Source organism: Chiloscyllium plagiosum, chromosome 5 (assembly GCF_004010195.1).
Source record: "Chiloscyllium plagiosum isolate BGI_BamShark_2017 chromosome 5, ASM401019v2, whole genome shotgun sequence".
Lineage (NCBI taxonomy): Eukaryota > Metazoa > Chordata > Chondrichthyes > Orectolobiformes > Hemiscylliidae > Chiloscyllium > Chiloscyllium plagiosum.
In genome coordinates this window covers 62,452,420-62,476,487 of record NC_057714.1, presented here as the reverse complement: position 1 = coordinate 62,476,487, position 24,068 = coordinate 62,452,420, and the positions used below count along the sequence as shown (strand labels likewise).

The following is a 24,068-nucleotide window of genomic DNA, read 5'->3' as shown; positions in this document are numbered from 1 at the left end:
AGCTTCTTGACTGCTGTCGTCAGACTTTTGAGCTGACCTCTCAAACATCAATTTTGATGTCTCCCTCTGAACCTTCTCTGCAGCTGTAACACTGAAATCTGTACTCTGTTCTGCTACCTTGATGCACTTCGTATGATATGATCTATTAGTTTAGCACGCAAAACAACATCTTCCATTGTATCTCAGTATATGTGACAAGAATAAATCAAAGAGGAATTTCTTCAGCCTGTGGAAGTCATTGCCAAAGGAGGCTGTGGAGGCCAAGTCATTTAATGTATTTCAGACAGAGAATGATAGGTTCTTGATTTGTAAGGGGATCAAGGATTACGGGATGTAGGCAGGGGAATGGATGATATCAATAATTATTTATGATACTGTTGAAACTTTATTGCTGGAACAGCACAGCAGGTCAGGCAGCATCCAGGGAACAGGAGATTCGACGTTTCGGGCACAGGCCCTTCTTCAGGAATTCCTGACCTGCTGTGCTGTTCCAGCAATAAAGTTTCAACTTTGATCTCCAGCATCTGCAGACCTCACTTTCTCCTCCTTATTTATGATACTGAACTGGTTTCCCAATTCCACAATGGAGAGAAGTGATTTAATGACCTGCTTTCTGTCAGGGCAGAGAAAAATGAAATAATGCACATTAATCGAAAATAACTACAAAAATAAAGCTGGAAAACACGTGACAGTTCCGCAGTAATTAGCAAGAGAACACAAATCAATATTTGAATATCAAATACTTTCTCAGGATTGTTTGGATTTGAAGACATGGTAGTTATTTAATATTTGGACATCATGAGGACTGCAGATGCTGGAATGTCAGAAGTGATAAAATGTGGAGCTGGGAAAAGCACACCAGATCAAGCAGCATCAGAGGAGCAGGAAATTTCAGGTCCGGATCTTTCATCAAGACAGCTCAGTTATTTAATATCAGTAATTATAGAATTAAAGTTATCAGTGCAACCCTGATTCAACTGTGGCTTGATGATAAACCAAATGTCCTTTGTAAAACAAACTGTACAATTGACTGTGTGTGGGCAAATGAAATATCATACCAGTAGCCATACAAACATTTAAATTCAGAGCAGAGCAGACAATCTGCAGAATCCCAAGACTGCTTCAGAGGTTATATAAATACAGGATTCTGTGCACCAAACAGAAGTTCTAATCAGAGATTTCAGATTTGCTTTATTGCTAATCCTCTCTCAGAATCAAGATGATCAAGATTAAAGACAGAAATTTTGGTTGTAATATTCCTTGTAAGTGTGGGGACCCTTGTATTAGTCATCGACTAACCTGCCATGCCCATTGCTGGCAAAGCTCACTAGAATTGGAGCTATCAGTTTGTTCACAGCTAACCAGCAAGCTTCTTAGCCTGTCACAGGCCATGGCAGTAGTGGTTCTGCTCACCAGAGGTTGTCAGGAAAAAGTGGAGGTCAAAACTTCAGTGAATATCTCAATAATAAACAGAGGGAAGTGGCAAGTTAAGGGCCTCAAGTCGATGCTAATTTACCACTTATAGGTCTGAATTGCTGGGCAGTCAATGTCCTCCATGGATTTTCTCATCCAGCACTTACTGGATGAAGTGTTGAGAAGAAAACAAATACCTCTCCAAGGCAAACTCACTGAAGGTGCATTAATCCTTCTGGCAGAGCCCGTTGCACTTGTACTTGAAAACAAAAAGTAAATTACTGCGGACGCTGGAAGTCTGACACAAAAATAAAAAGTGACTGAAAAGTTATTGGACTCAAAACAAAGGCTTTTTTGTCCACAGGTTCTGCCAGACTTGCTCAGTTACTTCAGCACTCCATGTTTTTGTTACCTGAATACATAGATATAAATATCAGTGTTATTAAATTCCCTAAAAAACAAGGTAGCATGAAGGAAGGCATTTGATGGTTCTGTAAAAGACCAAAGTCATAACATGTACAGGTTGGTATCTTTTATCCGAAAACCTGGGGACCAACATTTTTGGATAAAGTATACATTTGGTTTGGGGATACACGGCAGTCAATAGATTTGCAGAGTTTTAGTGTAAATAGATATGAGGCTGAAGAAGCACAGCGAATCAGGCAGCATCTGAAGAGCAGCAAAGTCAACATTTTGGGCCGAAACCCTTCATCAGGGCTGCTCCTTGGATGCAGCCCAATCTGCTGCACTTCTCCAGCCTCACATGGATTTACTTCCAGCATCTGCAGTCCATTCTGTCTCCAAGTTCCTGCAGAGCTTTAAATACTTGTTTTAACTTGGCAAATAAGGTTAAAATCAAGGCCACACTGTCAGTTCAAATTCCTGAATTTAGTGAACTGGAATGAATTTTTCAAATTTTGTGTGATAAACTTTTATGCTCTTTTGTTAAAAGAGTATTGGTAACCTTTTGTGAAAATGTTCAATGACTGACCATCATGTTAAACAAATAGTAAAAATAAAATTTGTGGTCTCACAAGCCAGCTTTTACACTGGCATCTGACTTATCCAGTATTACTGTGATCATAACAATATGCGCATGTGAAATATTGTTATTTGGAACAGTATTCATCCATGGTCATGATCAAGTTATCATTGCTCCCGTTTACCAGATATTCATTTGATCACAATCTATACATCATTCATATTGGATCACTCTCAGAGATTCAACATTATACCTTCTAGAATATGCCATTGTTTGTGCCTTGAACATTGTTTCTGGATTAGTTTCTGGATTAGTGGTGCTGGAAGAGCACAGCAGTTCAGGTAGCATCCGAGGAGCAGTAAAATCGACGTTTCGGGCAAAAGCCCTTCATCAGGAATACTCCAACTGATGGTGCAGAAGACCATTCAGGAGGAGGGATCAAAAAGACAAGTAGTTGATATAGGGGATTCTTTAATTTGGGGGATAGATAGTATCCATTGTGAAAGGTAAAAACAATGACTGCAGATGCTGGAAACTAGATTCTGGATCAGTGGTGCTGGGAAAGCACAGCAGTACAGGCAGCCTCCGAGGAGCAGTAAAATCGACGCTTCAGGCAAAAGTCCTTCATCAGGAATAAAGGCAGAAAGCCTGGAGCGTGGAGAGATAAGCTAGAGGAGGGTGGGGTGGGGAAAAAGTAGCATAGAGTACAATAGGTGAGTGGGGGAGGGGATGAAGGTGATAGGTCAGGGAGGAGAGGGTGGAGTGGGAATTGAGGCGTTCTTCCTCCAGGCGTCTGGTGGTGAGGGAGCGGCGGTGAAGGAGGCCCAGGACCTCCATGTCCTCGGCAGAGTGGGAGGGGGAGTTGAAATGTTGGGCCACGGGGCAGTGTGGTTGATTGGTGCAGGTGTCCCGGAGATGTTCCCTAAAGCGCTCTGCTAGGAAGCGTCCAGTCTCCCCAATGTAGAGGAGACTGCATCGGGAGCAACGGATACAATAAATGATATTAGTGGATGTGCAGGTAAAACTTTGATGGATGTGGAAGGCTCCTTTAGGGCCTCGGATGGAGGTGAGGGAGGAGGTGTGGGCACAGGTTTTGCATTCCTGCAGTGGCAGGGGAAGGTGCCAGGATGGGAGGGTGGGTTGTAGGGGGGGTGTGGACCTGACCAGGTAGTCACAGAGGGAAGGTCTTTGCGGAAGGTGGAAAGGGATGGGGAGAGAAATATATCCCTGGTGGTGGAGTCTTTTTGGAGGTGGCGGAAATGTTGGCGGATGATTTGGTTTATGCGAAGGTTGGTAGGGTGGAAGGTGAGCACCAGGGGCTTTCTGTCCTTGTTATAGTTGGAGGGGTGGGTCTGAGGGCAGAGGTGCGGGATGTGGACAAGATGCATTGGAGGGCATCTTTAACCACGTGGGAAGGGAAATTGTGGTCTCTAAAGGAGGAGGCCATCTGGTGTGTTCTGTGGTGGAACTGGTCCTCCACCAATCAACCACACCGCCCTGTGGCCCAACATTTCAACTCCCCCTCCCACTCTACCGAGGACATGGAGGTCCTGGGCCTCCTTCACCGCCGCTCCTTCACCATCAGACGCCTGGACGAAGAACGTCTCATCTTCCGCCTCGGACCACTTCAACCCCTGAATTGCTGTGCTCTTTCAGCACCACTAATCCAGATTCTGGTTTCCAGCATCTGTAGTCATTGTTTTTACCTAGTAAGATTTTAGTGTACTATTTTCTCTGCCTTAGTTTGAACATGTTACCAGTAGTTCCCTCCTTCCTAATTCTGGGCCAACCAGACTCAGGACATTAACTTCCCTTTGTTTGTATTTGGTTCTGGTTCTGAGTTGCATATTCTCAACAGCTAAATCTATATTGTCAGTTAAGTCTTGAGCAAGGACATGGAATTAGAGCTGACTGCGGTGAAAAGGGAACATAGTTTGCCTTCTTCTAAGAGTTCTGCACTCTGAAAGAACTATCAGAATAGAAGTATAGCTCTGCACTTCTCAGGGAGCCCTGAGTGGAATTGCAGAGCATTCCTTTAGTAAAAAGCAGAATGGCCACAACAGAAATCTGCATGTGATTTCCACTCCTTGGAATATGCGGACCAAACTTTTTATGGTAGAAGTACATACCATTGCCAGGACCTTCTTGGATACCTGCCACCAGTATTGTATTTAAACTGCAGCTCTGTACCAAGTCAAGCGCTATCAGTCAGGAGCTTCCATTCACAGTTAGTATTGGAAGAATTGCCCAGGAGATGGCTGACAGCATGAAGTTGGCATCCCAATTTGCTGATCAGGATTGGAGGTACTAGGAGATGAGATAGAGGTGAGGAGGAGGGTAGTCCTCTTTCCTCAGGTTTGCCAGAGGAGACCACAACACCACACATTGCTTTTGCTTTTCAATAGGATTGATCAACTTGTAAAATCCTCCTGATTTGTCTCTGGCAGGTGGTTAAGAATGAGAGTGACTTTTGGTCAGTCTTGCTTAATGTGGAGTGGCGCCTATCAACCTGTAACCTCTGGCGATATGCTGGTGACCTGTTTCAGTACAAATTCGTTTTGCAGGTAGATAATCTAGAATGAAAGATGATAGTTTTAAGATGAGGGATAGCAAATGTAAAACACAAATGAGGAAATATTACTTCTCCCAAAGAGTGGTCAATCTGGAATTCACTATCCAGAGTGCAGTGGATGCTGGCACATTTACAGAGGAGACAGATTTTTTAAATTAGTAATGGACTGAAGGGTTATGGTGAGTAGGCAGGAAAGTGGAGTTGAGGCTGAGATAAGATCAGCCTTGATCATGTCAAATGGTGGAGCAGGCTTGAGGGGCTGAATGATCTATTACTGCTCCTGGATCCTATGTAATAATCTTATGGCATAGACTCATAGAGATGTACAGCACGGAAATAGATCCTTTGGTCCAATTCGTACATGCCGACAAGATATCCTAACCTAATCTAATCCCATTTGCCAGCACATGGCCTGTATTCCTCTAAACCCTTCCTATTCATATACCCATCCAGATGCCTTTTACATGCTGTAATTTTTATCAGCCTCCACCACTTCCTTTGGCAGCTCAGTCCATACATGCACCACCGTCTGCATGAAAACATTGCCTCTTAGGTCTCTTTTATACCTTTCCCCTCTCACCCTGAACTATACCCTCTAATTTTGGACTGTCCCACCTCAGAGAAAAGACCTTGTCTATTTAACCAATCCATGCCCCTCATGATTTTATAAACCCTCAGCCTCCAATGCTCCAGGGAAAACAGCCCCAGTCTATTGAGCTTCCCTCGATGGCTGAAACCCTCCAACCCTGGTGACATCCTTGTAAATCTTTTCTGAACCCTTTCAAGTTGCAAAACATTCTTCCGATAGGAAGGAGAGCAGAATTGCATGCAGTATTCCAAAAGTGGCCAAACCAATGTTCTGTACAGCTGCAACATGACCTCCCAAATCTTATACTCAATGCTCTGATCAATAAAGGAAAGCATACAAAATGCCTTCTTCACTATCCTATCTACCTGCGACTCTACTTTCAAGGAGCTATGAACCTGCACTCCAAGGCCTCTTTGTTCACCAACACTCCCCAGGACTTTACCATTAATTGCTCTGATTTGCTTTTCCAAAATGCAGCACCTCGCATTTATCTAAATTAAACTCCATCTGCCACTCCTCAGCCCATTGGCCCAGCGTCCTGATGAAGTGCTTTTGCCCGAAACGTCGATTTTCCTGTTCCTCGGATGCTGCCTGACTGACTGTGCTTTTCCAGCACCACTCTAATCTAGACCCCCATCTGATCAAGATCCCATTGTACTCTGAGGGAATCGTCTTCGCTGTCCATCTCCAATTTTGGTGTCATCTGCAAACTTACTAACTATACCTCCTATGTTCACATCCAAATCATTTATCTCAATGACGAAAAGGAGTGGACCCAGCATTGATCCTTGTGTCATTCCACTGGTCACAGGCCTCCAGTCTGTAAAGCAACCACCACCCTCTGCCTCCTGCCTTCAAGACAGTTCTGTATCTAAATGGCTAGTTTTCCCTTTATTCCATGAGATCTAGCCTTCCTAGCCAGTCTCCCATGTGGAACCTTGTCGAACGCCTTACTGAAGTCCATGTAGATCACGTCCACCACTCTGCCCTCATCAATCCCCTTTGTTACTTCTTCAAAAAACTCATATCAAGTTTGTGAGATATGATTTCCCACGTACAAAGCCATGCTATCCCTAATCAGTCCTTGCCTTTCCAAAGACATGTACATCCTGTCCCTCAGGATTCCCTCCAGCAACTTACCCACCACTGACGTCAGGCTGACTGGTCTACAGTTCCCTGGATTTTCCTTACCGCCTTTCTTAAATAGCGGCACCACATTAGCCAATCACCAGTCTTCTGGCACCTCACCTGTCACCACCGATGATACAAATTTCTCAGCAAGAGGCCCAGCAATCACTTCCCTAGCTTCCCACAGAGTTCTGAGGTACGTTTGATCAGGTCCTGGGGATTTATCCACTTTTATGCGTTTCAAGATATTCAGCACCTCCTTCTCTGTAATATAGACATTTTTCAAGATGTCAGCATCTATTTCCCCACATTCTATATCTTCCATGTCCTTTTCCACATTAAACACTGATGCAAAATACTCATTTAGTATGTCCCTCATCTCCTGTGGTTCCACACATTGGCTGCCTTACTGATCTTTGAGGGGCCTTATTCTCTCCCTAGTTACCCTTTTGTCCTTAATTTGTAAAAATTCTTTGGATCCTCCTTAACCCTCTGTGCCAAAGCTATCTCATGTCCCCTTTTTGCCCTCCTGATTTCCCTCTTAAGTATACTCCTACTGCCTTTATACTCTTCTAAGGATTCACTTGATCTCTCCTGTCTATACCTGACATATGCTTCCTTCCTTTTCTCAACCAAAATCTCAATTTCTCTCGTCATCCAGCATTCCCTACACCCACCAACCTTTCCTTTCACCCTCCCAGGAATATATGGTCTCTGGACTTTTGTTATCTCATGTTTGAAGGCTTCCCATTTTCCAGCCGTCCCTTTACCTGCAAACATCTGCCCCCAATCAGCTTTTGAAAGTTCTTGCCTAATACCATCAAAATTAGCCCTCCTCCAATTTAGAACTTCAACTTTTAGATCCGGTCTATCCTTTTCCATCACTATTTTAAATCTAATAGAATTATTGTCGCTGGCCCCAAAGTGCTCCCCCCACTGACACCTCAGTCACCTCTCCTGTCTTACTTCCCAAGAGTAGGTCAAGTTTTGCACTTTCTCTAACAGATACGTCACATACTGAATGAGAAAATGTTCTTTTACGTACTCACTATGGCAGTCCCAGTCTATGTCTGGAAAGTTAAAATCCCCTACCATAACCATCCTATTATTCTTACAGATAACTGAAATCACCTTACAAATTTACAATTACCAATTTCAATTTCCTGTTGATTTAGGGGGTCTATAATACAATCCCAATAAGATGATCATCCCTTTCTTATTTCTCAGTTCCACCTAAATATCTTCCCTGGATGTATTCTCAGAAATATCCTCCCTAAGTACAGCTGTAATGCTATCCCTTATCAAAAACACCACTCCCCCCTCTCTCTTGCCTCCCTTTCTATCCTTCCTCTAGTATTTGTGTCCTGGAACATTAAGCTGCCAGTGCTGTCCATCCCTGGGCCACGATTCTGTAATTGCTATGATATCCCAGTCCCATGTTCCTAACCATGCCCTGAATTCATCTGCCTTCCCAGTTAGGCGTCTTGCATTGAAGTGGATGCAGTTTAATTTATCAGTCCTACCTTGTTCTCTGCTTTGTCCCTGCCTGTCTTGACTGTTTGACTCACTCCCTTTCCCAACTGTGCCAGTCTCAGATTGATCTCTTTCTTCACTATTTCCTTGGGCTCCCCCCCACCACCACCTTACTAGCTTAAATCCTCCCGAACAGTTCTAGCAAATCTCCCTGCCAGTATATAGTCCCCTTCCAATTCAAGTGCAATCAATCCTTCTTGTACAGGTTATTTCTACCTCAGAAGAGATTCCAATGATCCGAAAACGTGAACCCTTCTCCCCTGCACCAGCTCCTCAGCCATATATTCATCTGCTCTATCCTCTGATTCCTACCCTCACTAACTCGTAGCACTGGGAGTAATCCGGATATTACAACCCTTGAGGACCTCCTTTTTAAATTCCTGCCTAACTTTCTATATTCTTCCTTCAGAATCTTATCCTTTTCCCTTCCTCTGACCTTAGTTCTAATATGTGCAATGATCTCCTGCTGGCTCCTCTCCCCTTTGAGAACATGGTACACCCTCTTTGAGTCATCCTTGATCCTGGCATCAAGGAGGCAATACACCATTCTGATTTTTCACTGCTGGCTGCAGAAACGTCTGTCTGTGCTTCTGACTAGAGAGTCCCCGAACACAATTGAGCCCTTGGAACCCGACATACCCCTCATTCCTGTAGAGTCTACCTCGATACCAGAAACTTCACTGTTCGTGCTACATTCCCCTGAGAGTCCATCACCCCCTACATTTTCCAAAACAGCATCCTTGTTTGAAATAGGGATAGCCACAGAAAACTCTTGCACTATCTGCCTACCCCTCCTACCTTTCCTGGAGTTAACCTTAAAAGTATGTGATTGTCTAGGTCATATGGCAGGAGGTGTGGGAAGAGGAAAGGAAATATTCGTTGATGCAGTAGGAAAGTTACTTTATTGTTTTATATTGTTCTGAGCTTCTTTACAACCATTTACAAAGAAAAGCATGAGAGAATACAGGGGAAGGTTGTGCTGTCTGCAATATCATGAATCATGATTTAATTCCACAGGAATTAAATAACACAACAACAGAAGTTCATTTATCCTCCCATCCCAACAAGACAGTAGAATATTGAAGTGAATTGATTTTTTTCTGCTGCTACACATTCAAAATCCTACTTTCTATGTTGTAATGGGAGTAATTTGTTTCCTTTGCTCAAATAACATTTAATATGTACTTCCTTCCCCTTGACACAAGATGGCAACATTGGTTGAGAAAGATGGTCAATTCAAAAGCTTTGCAACTATATTTTCATTATTTGTTCAGTGATGTGAGCCTCCTTGGCAAGGCTACACTGGTGAAGGGAGTGAGTGTTTAAGGTGGTGGATGGGGTGCTGGTCAAGGGGGCTACATGGTCTTGCATAGTGTTGAATATCTTGAATGTAGATAGATCTGCACACATCTAGACAAGTGAAAATTATTCCACCAAACTCTGTAATTGTACCATATAAATAGTGAACAAGATTTGAAGAGACAGAAGATGATTTACTTGCTGCAGAATTCGTATCCTCTAGCTCGCTTTTATAGACACAGAATTTGTATGGCTGGTCCCATTAAGATTCTTGTTGATGATAACCCCCAGGATGATAATGGTGCAGATATCAAATGGTCATGTGTTGAATGTCACAAGAATAATGGCTGGATTCTCTCTTCTTAGACATGGTCATTGCCTGAATTGTAAGGAATTCCATGTTACTCACCACTTATCAGCCCAAGGCTGAATGTTGTCTGAGTGTTTATGCATGTTATTTCTTTCTAGTCAAGCCAACAGTAGAAAACACATCTAACCGTTAACGGGCATTTCCAACAAACATAAAGTGGAAAAGAGGAAGGAACATCCAACTGAGTTCTGGACAGAAACTGCTGTAAGATCTTGCATGCCTCATGGATTATTAACTTCAATATTCTCAACAGCCCTCCTGGATTATTGGATAAAAATGAACAAGTTGCATTGAGATCTATTGTGTCTGATTAATGTATGTTTGAACTCCAAAATGAATGATAACTATCTATTTAAATCTTTAAGCTGTAATTAATTGTTGAGATGCCTCATAGTTAGTATCTCAGAATAACTATAAGAGACATGCCCATGGTATCATCACTACTTACACACGATCTGAAGGTATGAAGGTCTCAGACTCCATCATAAAGGCATTTGCAGTATGACATGCTGATGGGAGCTTAATATAAGTCCAGACATTGGAGTCCCTGTGACCATATTATTTGTAAATAGGAAAAGCTAAAATAAACATCTGTTATATCTTTCAGTACCATGTTATCTGTGTCTAGATTTTTCTTTATAGTAGGTATCATATAGATTGTCATTTCAGGTAGAATTATTGTGCTGGATACAAAGCCCACACAAATAATTTTTTAATCCTTACAACCCTTCTTATGGCTAGATTGCTTTACATAGTTTCCCCCTTTAATAATATACAAGATCAGAGATCTGGCCATGGAGGTCAACAGACCATATATATAATGCTTTCAATTTTCCAACGGCATGTCAACTTCCATTTCTGAATTATCAGTCTGTACTCCCAGCAAGCTTTAGGCTAGAACGGAAGAGTATCAAATGAATCCTAAACGTTCATTTTACAAATTTTGAATGTAATTTAAAAATTTTCCCTGTTTCTGAAATGTTGTTCCTTTTGTTCCATGTGTTTGCCTTGTATTCTGCAGCTTGTGTTAGTGCATTTTGCTACATTTGTCACTAGGTGTCGCTCTAATAATGACAAAATTGCATTATGAAAAGCATTGTGTTCCTGGAAAATAATTGTACCGAGTTCTGTGACAAGACATGCACAAAATCATAATAGATGACTCAGCATACAACTGTCTTGTCATGCCTGTGTTATATCAAATGTCACCAATTACATTGGTCCATGCTGTAACAGATATTGGCCCGGATCTTTTGATTGGAAGTTAGTCTTTAGAGAACCTCGGAGGTCCTTAAGTGATGTGCTACAGAATCCCTCGGAAATCCCAAATCACTAACTACCTTGGAATGAGCCAGACAGGGTCACCTTCCAATTGACAACTGTCACCATGAAAAAGGTTTCAAATCCATTTCTGACTCCATTTTTGTGAATAGTTATCCAGGAAATATTAGAGGGATTAAATCCCCCCTCTAACTCCTGAGTAACTTTAAAACTGACCTCCAACTCTTCACTGACCATCTGGTTTTCCCCCAGACACCACAACAGCTTCCAAAGCAGATGCCATCCCAATCCCGATTGTACCACCCCAGACCTTATTCCTCAACAGCACTTTCCCCTTACGATACCACTCTATGTCCCCCCCAATAAACCCAACTTCCCCATCCCACCCTACCTTCTCACCCACCTATCTGCCACCTCATCCCACTACCCTATATTACACCACTTTGTTGAGATCATGCTTTAGTGTCCAAACTAATTTTTTTATAAAGATTAAAGAGAATAACAGTATTTTCATAATGGATTGTCATATTAGGAAATAGCTTGAATTAATATAGCTATCAATATATCTCAAATAGCTGAACAGACAATGAAGTGCAGAAAACAGCATGATGTTTTTCTTGTGTGTACAATCTAACATATGAATTGCACCCAGTGTGAGAGAAATTATAACTGAAGAGAATGTACTTGCGGTCAGTGTTATGGAACATGCAGATTAGATGTACAATGAATTGTTACAGCTTGACTCCAAATGCAATATAACATTTCCATATTTTGTACCAGTCTTCATTTTGGTTTCTGACTGAGTGCTGAACTGCAGGTAAAGAATGACTAGCAACCCACAGAATTTCACTTGGAATCCTTATAATCCACACTGTTCTTTCCATTAGTATCAATCCAGAGTTCCTGGGCAAACCCACCCAGATTGCCCAGTTAGAGAGATTTTATGACTATGTACTGTTTAAACTCTGTTGTGTCACAATTTCAATTGGGCCAAAGATAGAAAAACTATCAAGGAGGCTGATATTTGGGACAGAACTTTTGTGTCAGGACCTTCCTTACTGCAAAATGATACCATAAATTTCAATGAAGTGAAAGTGAACAGTATTGAAACAAGGCACTAACTCTGCTTTTTTCTGTATAGGTTCGGTCAGACCTGCTGATTTTGTCCAGCATTTTCTGTTTTTGTTTCAGCTTTTGAACATCCACAGTTCTTTGTAATTATGCTGTCAAGTGTTGTGCAGTAAAGTCACTCAAAATGTGTGCAAGTTGAGAGGAAATCCGAGGAACCCCCTTTTGTCCCTTCTTTCACTGATTAGTGTTCAATATTTCAGAGTTCATATTGATTACTAAACTACCCTGAAATGCTTGCACATTCTGTAAGATAGCATTTAACTTGAGAATGGCAGCATTCTCTATAGCTTTTCTTGGCACACTATGAGGGAGAGTGAACAGGTGAACTCTCTGTTATACACTCCCTAACCTTGATTCTTTTGAAAAGCTAATTTACCTTCAAAGATTTTAGGAAACATCACTGATTCTGTACTCTCACTCATAACATGAGTATAAGTGTGGAATGGCCTATTGCAAGCCAGACCCTAGCACAATCTTTGCTCTTTGCTTTTAACTTCAGTATCTTCACATTATAGTGCAATGCCTTGGCTTGTGATAATATTATGGCTTTAAGAGATGTATTTTGTCTTTTTTTCAAGAGAGATTTTAAGACAGAGGTATGGAGCTATCTATCTGAATCCAATAAAGAAAGCAGGTTGTGAGGCCTTGATTTTTTTTAAAAGTTAGAACAATAGAAGCAGCATGAATGGGTGGAGTCAGGCTCCCACAGAACCAGGGTTTTAGTTAGCTTTTAGTAGTTGTTGGGGTTTTGAAGCTGGTTGTGGAACCTGCAACATCTATCTCGGCCACAGCAAAACCTAGAGTTTTCTTTCTCTCCTCTGCCAGAATTGCATAACTGATTTTACCTTAGACAAAGGGGGTGTTTATAGAATATTACCATATTGAAACACTTGCTGTTTTTAGTTAAATAATCTATTATTCTGTTATACTTTCCAATAGAGGTAAAGTTATACCAATTCTTCTTCCTTTTGCTTGTACTTGAACTGTAGGATAAGAATAAAGTGTGTTTTGCTTAAAGCCAAGTGTGACCAATCAAATCACATCTGGAACACAGCACCTTACACTTGCCATTAAATAAGATAAAAGATATGGTCTAGGCTATCTCCTTGATAGATTTGCAGGGTGTTAGGTCTGGTCCATAACAGGCTGCAGTCAGCATCACTGTTCAAGATGTCTGATGCTATCTGCTATCTGCAGTCAAGGAGTTAGTTGGTTGTGAGAAGCAAGCAGTGCTTGGCCATTGCAACTACTTTCATTACCGGGACATTGGAAGAAGCTGTTCATCTTTCAAATGCGTATGATTCACTAGGTCCGTCAACAAAAAAAGACACTGGACAAATATTTTGAGAGTATGTGTATATATAATTTACAAAATAATTTACACTATAGGCCCTCAGTCAGTTTTCATGCTGGAAGATTCCATGAGACTCGTGCTGTTAAGGCTGATTACTGAATGAATGTGACATGGAGCTAAAGATTGCATGAGAAAAGTCACCATGGATCATGGTGGATCTGGCATCATGCATCTCACTCAAAAGGCACTGTGCCAAAAAAGGGGAAAAATCATCCTGAAGCTAGTGTACCAAAACAAAGATGTCCAGTTACATTTAAATAAAATAGTCATTTTATTACAGCAACAGAAAATGAAGATACTGCTAAGAACTAAGGTTCAATCTTCATCTGATGGCAAACTTATGATTCTTAGGGTAAATGTCTTTAATAGTTAATTAAACTCCAGGTTTGAAAGATTTTTGACTAAGATTTAAAACAGCTTTATCAACTGGTGACCACTTACAAGCATAATTTTTTAATCTAATTATTTCAGGTTAATTCCAGCTTCTGCAGTCTAATCGGTACATTGCCTGAATAATTGTTCAAGAGCAGGCCATAAATGCTCATACTCAAACTGATAATAAATTTAATTTACAGAAGTAAAAGAATGGCTATAAATATTTTACATGATCATTATAATACTCAAATACAACCGCATATAAAGATAATAACAAAACTAATTTATAATGATAGAGGTTAACTAAGTTTACCTTAATTAACAGTAAATTTAGAAAACAAAAACAGATACTTAAAGTTGAAATGTTTGCAGATCTCAATGACTTGTTTCCTTTCCTGTTTGTGTATCTAATTGTTCATGAATCTAAAGGATATCTGATATATATCCGCTGTACTATATTGATTCATGAAGCATAGGAAATACTAATTTAAATACCTAAGGGATTTGATTGTGGAAAGAAAAAGATCCTACCGAAGCAGAATATAGGCTACTTCTTTCCCCTCACTACATATAGTTCCTTCAGTCTTTACTCTGACAGTGTAGACATGTATAGAAAGTTGTAGCAAAAATGTTAACAATACTAAAGAACTTAACGCGATTCAATAACTAGAGTACTTTCAGATGTTTCTGACAAAATATCACATTGAGCATATTATATAGAATCAGCGAACTCTTACACAAGATTTAAGATTAGAAATTAAAAATTTCAATGAAGGATGTTAAAAGATATAAATTAGAATTGGTGTTAATTAAACATAATGATAAATGGGGAGGGTGCAATTGAAGTTATTTCTATTTTGTGTCTCTGGGGAAATAACCCTCATCAAACACAATGTGATCTCAAAGGCTGAAAACATGGGACTCCATGTGTAGTTTGTTAAGTACTAGTTACTCCTAGTAGGATTCTTTCCTAATGTAATTGATTGAAAATAAATGGAATAAAATAGATATCAAATATTTGTGGGTAGTGAAGGATAATTATTTCACTCTGTAAGACTGAACTATAACACTGGTGTGCTGCACTTTGCATTGGATAATGGCTAAACTACCCCTTCACACTAACATATGCTTACTGTACATCTCAATTAGACTTTATCATTTTATTAATTCATCTCTTATAACATTGTCTACTGCCAAAACTATTATCAGAATTTTGAAGATATTAGTATAATAGACAGGTGTACTGAACATTACTTTAAGACACTAAACAATGTCTACTTCAGTCAGGCTTTGCCCTTACTTGTTTCAGCACAGGAATTGACCCCTGGCACCTAGTTTACACACGTAAGCCAATGCTCTACAACTACTCTTCCAATGTACCTATCGCAACTGCTCAGCAAAATATCAAATACCATTTTGTATCCAGTTCCTGAAATATCTTATGCAAATAATATCAGGTCTCTACATGTAAGATATAACTGATTTACATAGATTGTTGCATTCACTGATTGGATGTTATTTTAATTACTGACTTGCGAGCAAAAATAAATCATGACAATATTTAATAATGGGAAAAATGGGTCAACTTGACAAGCATATGGTATAGATTTATTTTTTGATCAAGCATTAACATATACAATGCATTGTCTGACAAAATTGCAAATTGATGCAAAACCTTACATTGCCTTTGATGGGCATTGATTAATTTCTCCCACAGATACCCTGGTTACAAATGGAGTTTAGAATGATCAAATGTGCCACATAACACAGCCCATCTTGTTTTTCTTTCCCTGATGTTGTAAGGTAGCCTTGGAAACATATGCAGTTTGTTTCCATTCTATTGTGAGGACTTCCTTCAGTGAACAGATGTACAAGGCACGCTTGAGTTCTGTACCTGGTTGAAAGGCCCAACTGCACCTGACCAGACAGAGGCACATGAGCTGCAGTCATCACATAGCCGGTGCCGGAGATAACAGCTCATCCCTTGTTTTCAATTATCACTTTCTCCAATCGCCACAACTGTTGGGTGGTGTATTTGTTGCATGGTCTCAGAAACAAGTCTTTGCTTGGTCCATTCTTTATTGCCTCAATGCACTTGCCGGTAAAGACATGGATAATTTCTCCACTCTACAAAGAAAAAAACAAAGTATTAACTTAGATCTTTTAAGAAACTCATGCTCCTGTTATGTAACTGTTAGCAATCTAATGAATCAACTCAATATGTCTTAAGATTTATACTTCTCTTCTTATATTTCTCTATAGGAACTATAAACAGTAGCCATTGAGTCAGTGTAATTTAATTACATTGACTGCAAGAGGAGAAAAATCAGCTAATGTATGGGATTGAATCAGCCCAATGTAGGTCTAGTCAGAGAACCGGCAGGAGACCCCCATCAGCTGCATGGGGGAGCCCCATTAGTTCCAGACACTTGGGGATCACCATCAGGTCTATTCCCAGTGGCAGACATCCTGTCCATCATGAGACATCAGCCAATGCAGGACCATCGTTGTCATCAAAAGGGGAAGCAACTATTGGAAATCCATCTACTAGAGGCTCAGGATCAGAGATCAACCCCAGGCCAAAGATGAGCATGAGCAAGTTGGGGGTACTGGGGTCATAGAAGGGGTACAGGGCAAGGACAAGAATTTGCTTTCAGAGGAGACCTCCCAACCATAACATCCTCCTCCTTCTTGATGCCTAATTATCAGGGACTGAGTTTAGGTAAAAACAATGACTGCAGATGCTGGAAAACAGATTCTGGATTAGTGGTGCTGGAAAAGCACAGCAGTTCAGGCAGCATCCGAGGAGCAGTAAAATCGATGTTTCGGGCAAAAGCCCTTCATCAGGAATACTCCAAACTGATTTTAACCTAGCCATAGTGAAGGAGTAGTGACATAGTCCCAAAACATTATGACATGTGGCTTGGAGAGGAACTGGTGGCATTTCTAAGCATGTGATACCATTGTCAGTCTTGGTCATAGAGGTTACAGGTTTCAAAAGTGTTGTTAAATGAGCCTTTGTGAGTTACTGCTGCTCAGGTACCTTCTGCATAATGAAAAGGCAACTAGCAGTAAGGGCTGTCCCCTCAATTAGACACCCATCCTTTAAACACACTGGGGCCTACCTAACTGTAAAAAAAATTACATTCACTCGTGTATTTATTGAATTTATTTCCTATATTTACCCAGCAATTTATATATTCAGTTTTGTATTCACGTCTCTACATCAGCATTTGATTTTATCTAGTTTAAGATATTTTAAAAACTAAAGAATTAAACCATAAGCCATCAAGCAAAACACAAGCATCCACATGATATAATATAGATTACCCCTGATAATGTAAAGCTGTTTTTAGCTATAAGTGCATTATTTATTAATTTTAATGAAACAACATAAATAACAGTGAATTAAGAGCTTAGTGGTAAAAATGTGAATTAGCACATCTGTTAATGGTGCAGAGAGGAAGAAGTGATAAGCGTTTCAACCAAAGGGCAAAAGCTATTATATAAATTATCACAATTCTTACATTGAATTTTAAATACTTATAATGAAAGTAGTTACACAGCTATGAGGAAAGGCAAAGGACTAAGTAGATACTCTACCAAAGAACTGACATACAAACTAGGAACGGGAGTAGGCTATTCAGACCTTTGAGTCTGCTGTGTGATTCAATGCGATTTTGGCTGATCCTGTATCTCAAGGCCATATTCCTACATTTTCCCCATATCTTTAAAAATGGCTTTAAAAATCTGAAAATATATATTATAATTTTCTTGAATATGTTCAGTGACTGGTCTCCACGGCCATCTGTGGTAGAAATCTCCACAGGTTCACGATTGTTTGGTGAAGAAATTTCTCGTAATCTCAACCCCATATCCTGAGTTGGTGATCCCCTACTTCTAGACACAGATTAGATGACTGAATGGCTTCTTCTTTTGCTCCATCATTCAGTGAATCTCTGATTTCAATGAAGTAAATTGGAATTCAAAGGAATAGAGGCGTAGAAAATGGGAGTAGCATTAGGCTATTCAGCTCTTTGAGACTGTTCCTCCATTCAATATGATCAATGTTGATCACACAACTCAGTAACCTATTGCCACTTTCTCACCATAACCTTGATCCCTCTAGCCTTCAGAACTATATATAACTCTTTCTTGAAAATATTCAATGTTTTGGCCTCAAATAATTTGTGTGGCAGAGAATTCCACAGGCTTACCACTCTCTGGGTGAAAAGGTGTCTCCTCATCTCAGTCTTAAATGGCCTACCCCATGTCCTTAAACTGTGACCCCTGTTCTGGATTTGCCAGTCATCAGGATATTCCTTCCTGTATTTGACCTTGTTTAATCCTGTTAGAATTTTATAGATTTCCATGCAATTACTCATCATTCTTCTAAATTCCAGTGAATATAGTCCTCATCTGATCTTTCTTCACATGTCAGCCCTGCCACCCCAGGAATCAGCCTCTATTTTTGCATATGATCTCTCTATATGCCGATGAATTGTTTGAAACAGACAAACCTTCTGCACATCCCACTGCTGTTGTGATTCCAGTCTGTTCCCTCTGCAATTCTGCAATATGACTTGTTCATTATTGACATCAATGCAAAATTGCACCATGGCACCAAACCGGATTTCTCTTATATTATTATATTCAAAATGCTGTGTGAGAAAGAACAAGATCACATTTGTTAACAGAGATTTCACTGCATTTAACAGAGATTCATTATAATTGTATGTAAATGACAGTGAAATAAGTCAGGGTGATACTCATGCACTAAAGCAAGGCTTTGATTAAAGTAAGTATTACATTAAAGAAACTGTATAATTAATTGATTCTTCTTTATAGACTCAAATCTTAATTGTCCTATTTTAAACCAAACAAAATGTGTAAGTTTCAACTGTCTGACAGAGAATTAAACAATAAATAGCTGACAGATTTTCCCAAGTGAAAGTTAACATTTAGATTATTTGCCTCAATTAATGAATTGCCTTACACCAAAGAGATCAACAACTGTTTAACTTCATTAAGCAAGCCAAATTTCACTTTGCTTTTCGTACCCAATACTTAATGGATAGCAGATCCAATTTGACCCAATATTTAAACACAGCAGCAAGATGCTATTAATTGCTTGTACAAAGTAGTAGCATGTTTTATATGTAGCAGTGATATATACATGAAGCATTATGTATGTAGACATTACTTGATTCCCATGGCCATTGCATTGAGTAAGTGCTACAGGATATCCACCTGTACTCCATTTGGTCTCATAACTTGCACAATAGCCTGTGCCGACATTATAGAGCTGGAAGCAAAAAGAAAGTACACAGAATGAGGATATTTCTAATTAGTTAGCAAGTTTTAAGAAGATTTGTAGATCAGGCTGAGGTTCTGGATGTAGGTTTGCTCGCAGAGCTGGAAGGTTCATTTTCAGGCGTTTCATCACCATACTAGGTAATATCTTCAGTGAGCCACCATATGAAGCACTGGTGGTGTAGCCCACTTTCTATTTATATGTTTCAGTTTCCTTTGGTTGGTGTTGCCATTTCCTGTGGTGACATAATTTCCTTTGGTGATGTCATTTCCAGTTTTTTTCTCAGGGGATGGTAAATGGGATCCAAGTCAATGTGTTTGCTGATAAAGTCCTGGTTGGAATGCCATGCTTCTAGGAATTCGTGTGCATGTCTCTGTTTGATTTGTCCTAGGATAGATGTCCCAATCCAAGTGGTGTCCTTCCTCATCCATATGTAAGGATACTAGTGAGAGTAGATCATATTGTTTTGTGGCTAGCTGATGTTCATGTATCCTGGTGGCTAGTTTTCTGCGTGTTTGTCCAATGTCTTGTATGTTACAGTTCTTGCAAGGTATTTTGTAAATGACATTAGTTTTGCTTGTTGTCTTTATAGGGTCTTTCAAGTTTATTAGCTGCTATTTTAGTGTGTTGATGGGTTTGTGGGCTACCATGATGCCAAGAGGTCTTAGTAGTCTGGCAGTCATTTCTGAGATGTCCTTGATGCAGGGGAGAGTGGCTCAGGTTTCTGGACGTATTTTGTCTGCTTTTTTGGGTTTGTTAGTCAGAAATTGGCGGACTGTGTTCATTGGGTACCCCTTCTTTTTGAATACACTGTATAGGTGATTTTCCTCTGCTCTGCGTGGTTCCTCTGTGCTGCAGTATGTGGTGGCTTGTTAAAATAATGTTCTAATGCAGCTTTGTTTGTAGATGTTGGGATGAAAGAACAAGAAATTACATCATCATAGGAAATGATGTCACCATGGGAAAGTGACATTACGAACCCCAGGAAACTCAAACATAAAATAGAAAGCGGGCTGCACCACCAGTGCCTCATTCGGAGGCTCACTGAAGATGTTACCTAGTATGGTGATGAAATGTCTGAAAATGAACCTTCCAGCTCAGCGAGCAAACCTACATCCATTTCTAATTAGTATTTTTCCTTCATTTTTGCTCCATGTTATGCTACATTTAAATAGGACAACTTAGCAGCAAACTTAGTGAAATGGTTAATTAAATATTCAGCAGGGTATATTTATTTTCTCATAAAATAACTGCATGTTAAATTCAGAAAGCAATCATTTTTCTTCCATGGACATAACATTTAATATGCTGTGAGGTAAAAATGAAGGTCCAATAAAGCATATTACAATAAATTGTTATTGAAAATATTTTTGTTTTTGTGCAAATATTTTTATTTTAGATTTCCAGTGTCTGTTGTATCTTGTTTGTATCACCTTAAAAATGGTCTGTTTTTAACAATACTAAATCTTTAATTGAGTAAAACAAAGTAGACAGTTTTACTCAACTGAAACTCATCATTTAAAAAACTAAGAATATCAAGAATTAGAACAGAAAGTTCGATAAAATACCAAAAACCTTTGCCTTGCTGCTCCAAAATATCCAGATTTGTCTTCAAGCAGGTAGAGCTCTGGGTATATGTTCGTCAAAAACCAATGAAAATGCTTACAGCTTAGTCTCTTTCGCAATTGCAGTCGTTCCATACAGTCAGGAACCGCAATCTACCAAAAGAGGAAAAAAGATATATCGGAATTTGACTAAACTGCTTCACGTTGAATATTAAAACGTTTTATTATATGGTGACTATTCTGTGATGCATACCTGGCTTTTATTTAGTATTTAACTCAAGAAACACATCAAGGAATATTTACTTTTCATCAAGCAAAGGCTTTTACTAAGTAGTTAAAGTTGAAAGATTTCTTTCAGAAAATTCTATTGTGGTATACACTGCTGGAGCAATATGTGACAGACACCTGGCACAGAATTTTATCTTCATGACAGGGTCTTACCTACTGGTTGGAAAACCAGCAGGAGTCCCATGTCACCTCCAGGCTTGACAGAATTAAGCATTCATCAGACATTGAACTGGGCAGGATCAGGCTTTTCCCAAGACCCTGGGAGCGGAAATCTGATGCTGGAAAATGCATAATATTGACAATTCAATTAAAATCCTGTTTAAGTATTACATTTCATTAGATTCCCTACAGTGTGGAAACAGGCCCTTCGGCTCAACCAGTCCCTCCGAAGAGTAACCCACCCAGACCCATCTCCCATGGTACAAATACACCTAACACTATGGGCAATTGTACCATGGCCAATTCACCTGACCTGCACATCTTTGGACTGTGGGAGGAAACCCACGCAGACACAGGGAGAATGTGCAAACTCCACACAGACAATCACCCGAGGCTGGAATTGAACCTGGGACCCTAGTGCTGTGAGGCAGCAGTGCTAACCACTGAGCCACCATACCGCCCAATTTGAGCTAGTCTAAGTAGCTCAGTTATATTTTAGCAATTATATGCAGTTTAATAATGGGGGATGAGCTTTAAACATTCCAAACATTTAGTTTAATAGATGTCCATGTGACTATTATTATATGAATTGTTTCATTATTTCATCACAGCTGTTTCATATGGAGATGGGCATGAAATCCAAACACACACTTTCCAGAAACTAAAGTAGGATTCTTTAAGATCGGGGTAAATCTGAATAAGAGTAATCTGAATAGCTCTTACATTACTTGGGGGAGAGGGTGGGGGTTGGGGGGAATTAGTTAGCATAGTTGGTTGGATGGTTGGTTTGCGATACAGAGTGACATATGAGGCACCGTACCCTCAGGTTAAACAATTACCAGTCATCTCTCTCTAATGAGAGCACTGTTCTATGGTGTAGTAGGACTATGGTAACATTACTTCTTTACATTACACAGATGCTACATGTTGACAGACAATAAATTTCCTTTATAAAACAATATTCACCATAATTCAGAGTTAACAGTAAAAAGTGTGTGTGAAATGTAAAATTGTATCATCACTTCAGCCTACCTTATTATACACATCCCACATTTATTTCAAAAAATTAATGTCTCATTGAGGGGAATTTGATACATGTACTTGAGCATTCTTACAATAACATTAGTAATTTTTGAGTATTTAAAGTATTTATAGTCCCTTATATGTGGCATAATCGATTGGAAACACAATAAACAAATTAAAATACACTAAGAGATTTAATTATGTTATTTACAACCTGTGAGATGAAGGTACAATAGTCTCTTCGACTTAACAAAAAAGGATCTTTATCTCCACATGTTATATGTTCAGGAGAATCGAAAAGTAAATATCTGCCTCTGACTAAAATCAGCAAAAATGTGCATTTCTATTTTATCTTTAATAGAATTAAAAAATTCAACATATTTCATAGAAATGTAACCTAAGTTTGTGTGCAAACCAAAAAAGAAAATATTAAGTGTCATAATGACTTTGGTTAAAGAGATAGGTTTTAAGAGGAATTTTAACAGAGTGATGTAGAAAGGTAACTTTGGAAAGAATTCACAAGCACAAGACATATAAGTTGAAGTCACTCTATTTAAAAATGAAAAGACCAATGAAATTTTAAAATAATGGAAAGAAAAATTTGATAAAGGCAAATAATATTAAAGACAGTAAGATCCTCATACTTTTAAAACAATCTTTGAGTCTCTACTCAGTATTCATCAGGCTTTTAGCTGAAGATCAATGCCTGATTCATTTTAATTGTCTGACTGAAAGTTCTAATTTCACAGTTTCTGCACTGGATTTTGGTTTTTCCTTCTTTGAAATGAATTAATCATCATTGAAATACTCACTTATTAGTGAATAAAATGTGACCATTTTCTTTAAAAGACATATATTTATACCGTTTTAATGTGAGGAAATTGAAGAATGATGTTAAAGCTCTGGAAAAAGCAAGGCCAGGAATCTAGGAGCTGTTTCTAGAATCAAGTGTGCACACTCTAGGGAAATATTCAATCACCTGTACTTTAAAATGAACAACACAAACATTACTCCCTGACCTTACTGAGCAGATATGAAGGCATGTCTTGCTTGTAGAAAATCTCCTTGAAGGAATCCAGCCAAACCTCTGCTACACGGACTTTGTTTTTCACCATAATCTCTTCATATGGTGGGGAATATGGAACATTTTTCCTGTACACATGACCAACTCTGGAGCAGGGCAGAACTTCTACTGAACCACCACAGAGCCAGACCTGTTAGAACAAGTACCATCGAAAATAAACATGAAACTGCTGGATCAGAAAGAGTTGGGGGATTTTTGTTGAAACTTAATCCATTTACATTATATTCCAAAACACAGCAATTGGATCCACATAAATTCCATTATGATTGTATCAGTTCAGCATCATTAGTATGCACAATCAAAAGAAAGCTACAAAACTTGTTTCAGTGTTTAGCAGAACCTTTTAGTTTGGAAACTACGTGATGGAAAATAAAAAAATATTACTAGCCCTTTAGAGATTATCTAGTATAATCTGAATTTATACCGATACTTAGAAACTATGTTCCCAGTGTAACTACTGGTCCTGAGTTCTGACACTCATTGACCAAGGTGAGCTCTAGGTCAGGCAAAAGAGAGCAAGACTTTGTGCTTTACTGATTAATACATGCCCTAATCCAATTACCTCTAACTCTTGTGTTGCTGCTGTGCTTATACTCAAATAAGTCATA

General features: G+C 39.4%; 1 protein-coding gene across 3 annotated transcripts in view; it reads right to left on the bottom strand.

Moving 5' to 3' along the window:
* Window positions 1–14,748: 14,748 nt before the first annotated feature.
* LOC122549931 (polypeptide N-acetylgalactosaminyltransferase 15-like) overlaps window positions 14,749–24,068 on the bottom strand; it is a 72,518-nt gene continuing 63,198 nt past the window's right edge. Inside the window, exons 6-10 of one of the 3 annotated variants that reach the window (XM_043690170.1) lie at window positions 23,396–23,590; window positions 20,910–21,059; window positions 19,231–19,332; window positions 18,548–18,688; window positions 14,749–16,154 (exon numbers count right to left, since the gene is read on the bottom strand). In XM_043690170.1, coding sequence (XP_043546105.1) covers window positions 16,005–16,154; window positions 18,548–18,688; window positions 19,231–19,332; window positions 20,910–21,059; window positions 23,396–23,590 — 738 coding nt within the window. In that variant the 3' untranslated portion in view covers window positions 14,749–16,004. Of the gene's footprint in view, window positions 16,155–18,547; window positions 18,689–19,230; window positions 19,333–20,909; window positions 21,060–23,395; window positions 23,591–24,068 lie in introns of those variants that run through there. The other 2 variants (XM_043690171.1, XM_043690172.1) reach the window with 2 other exon arrangements.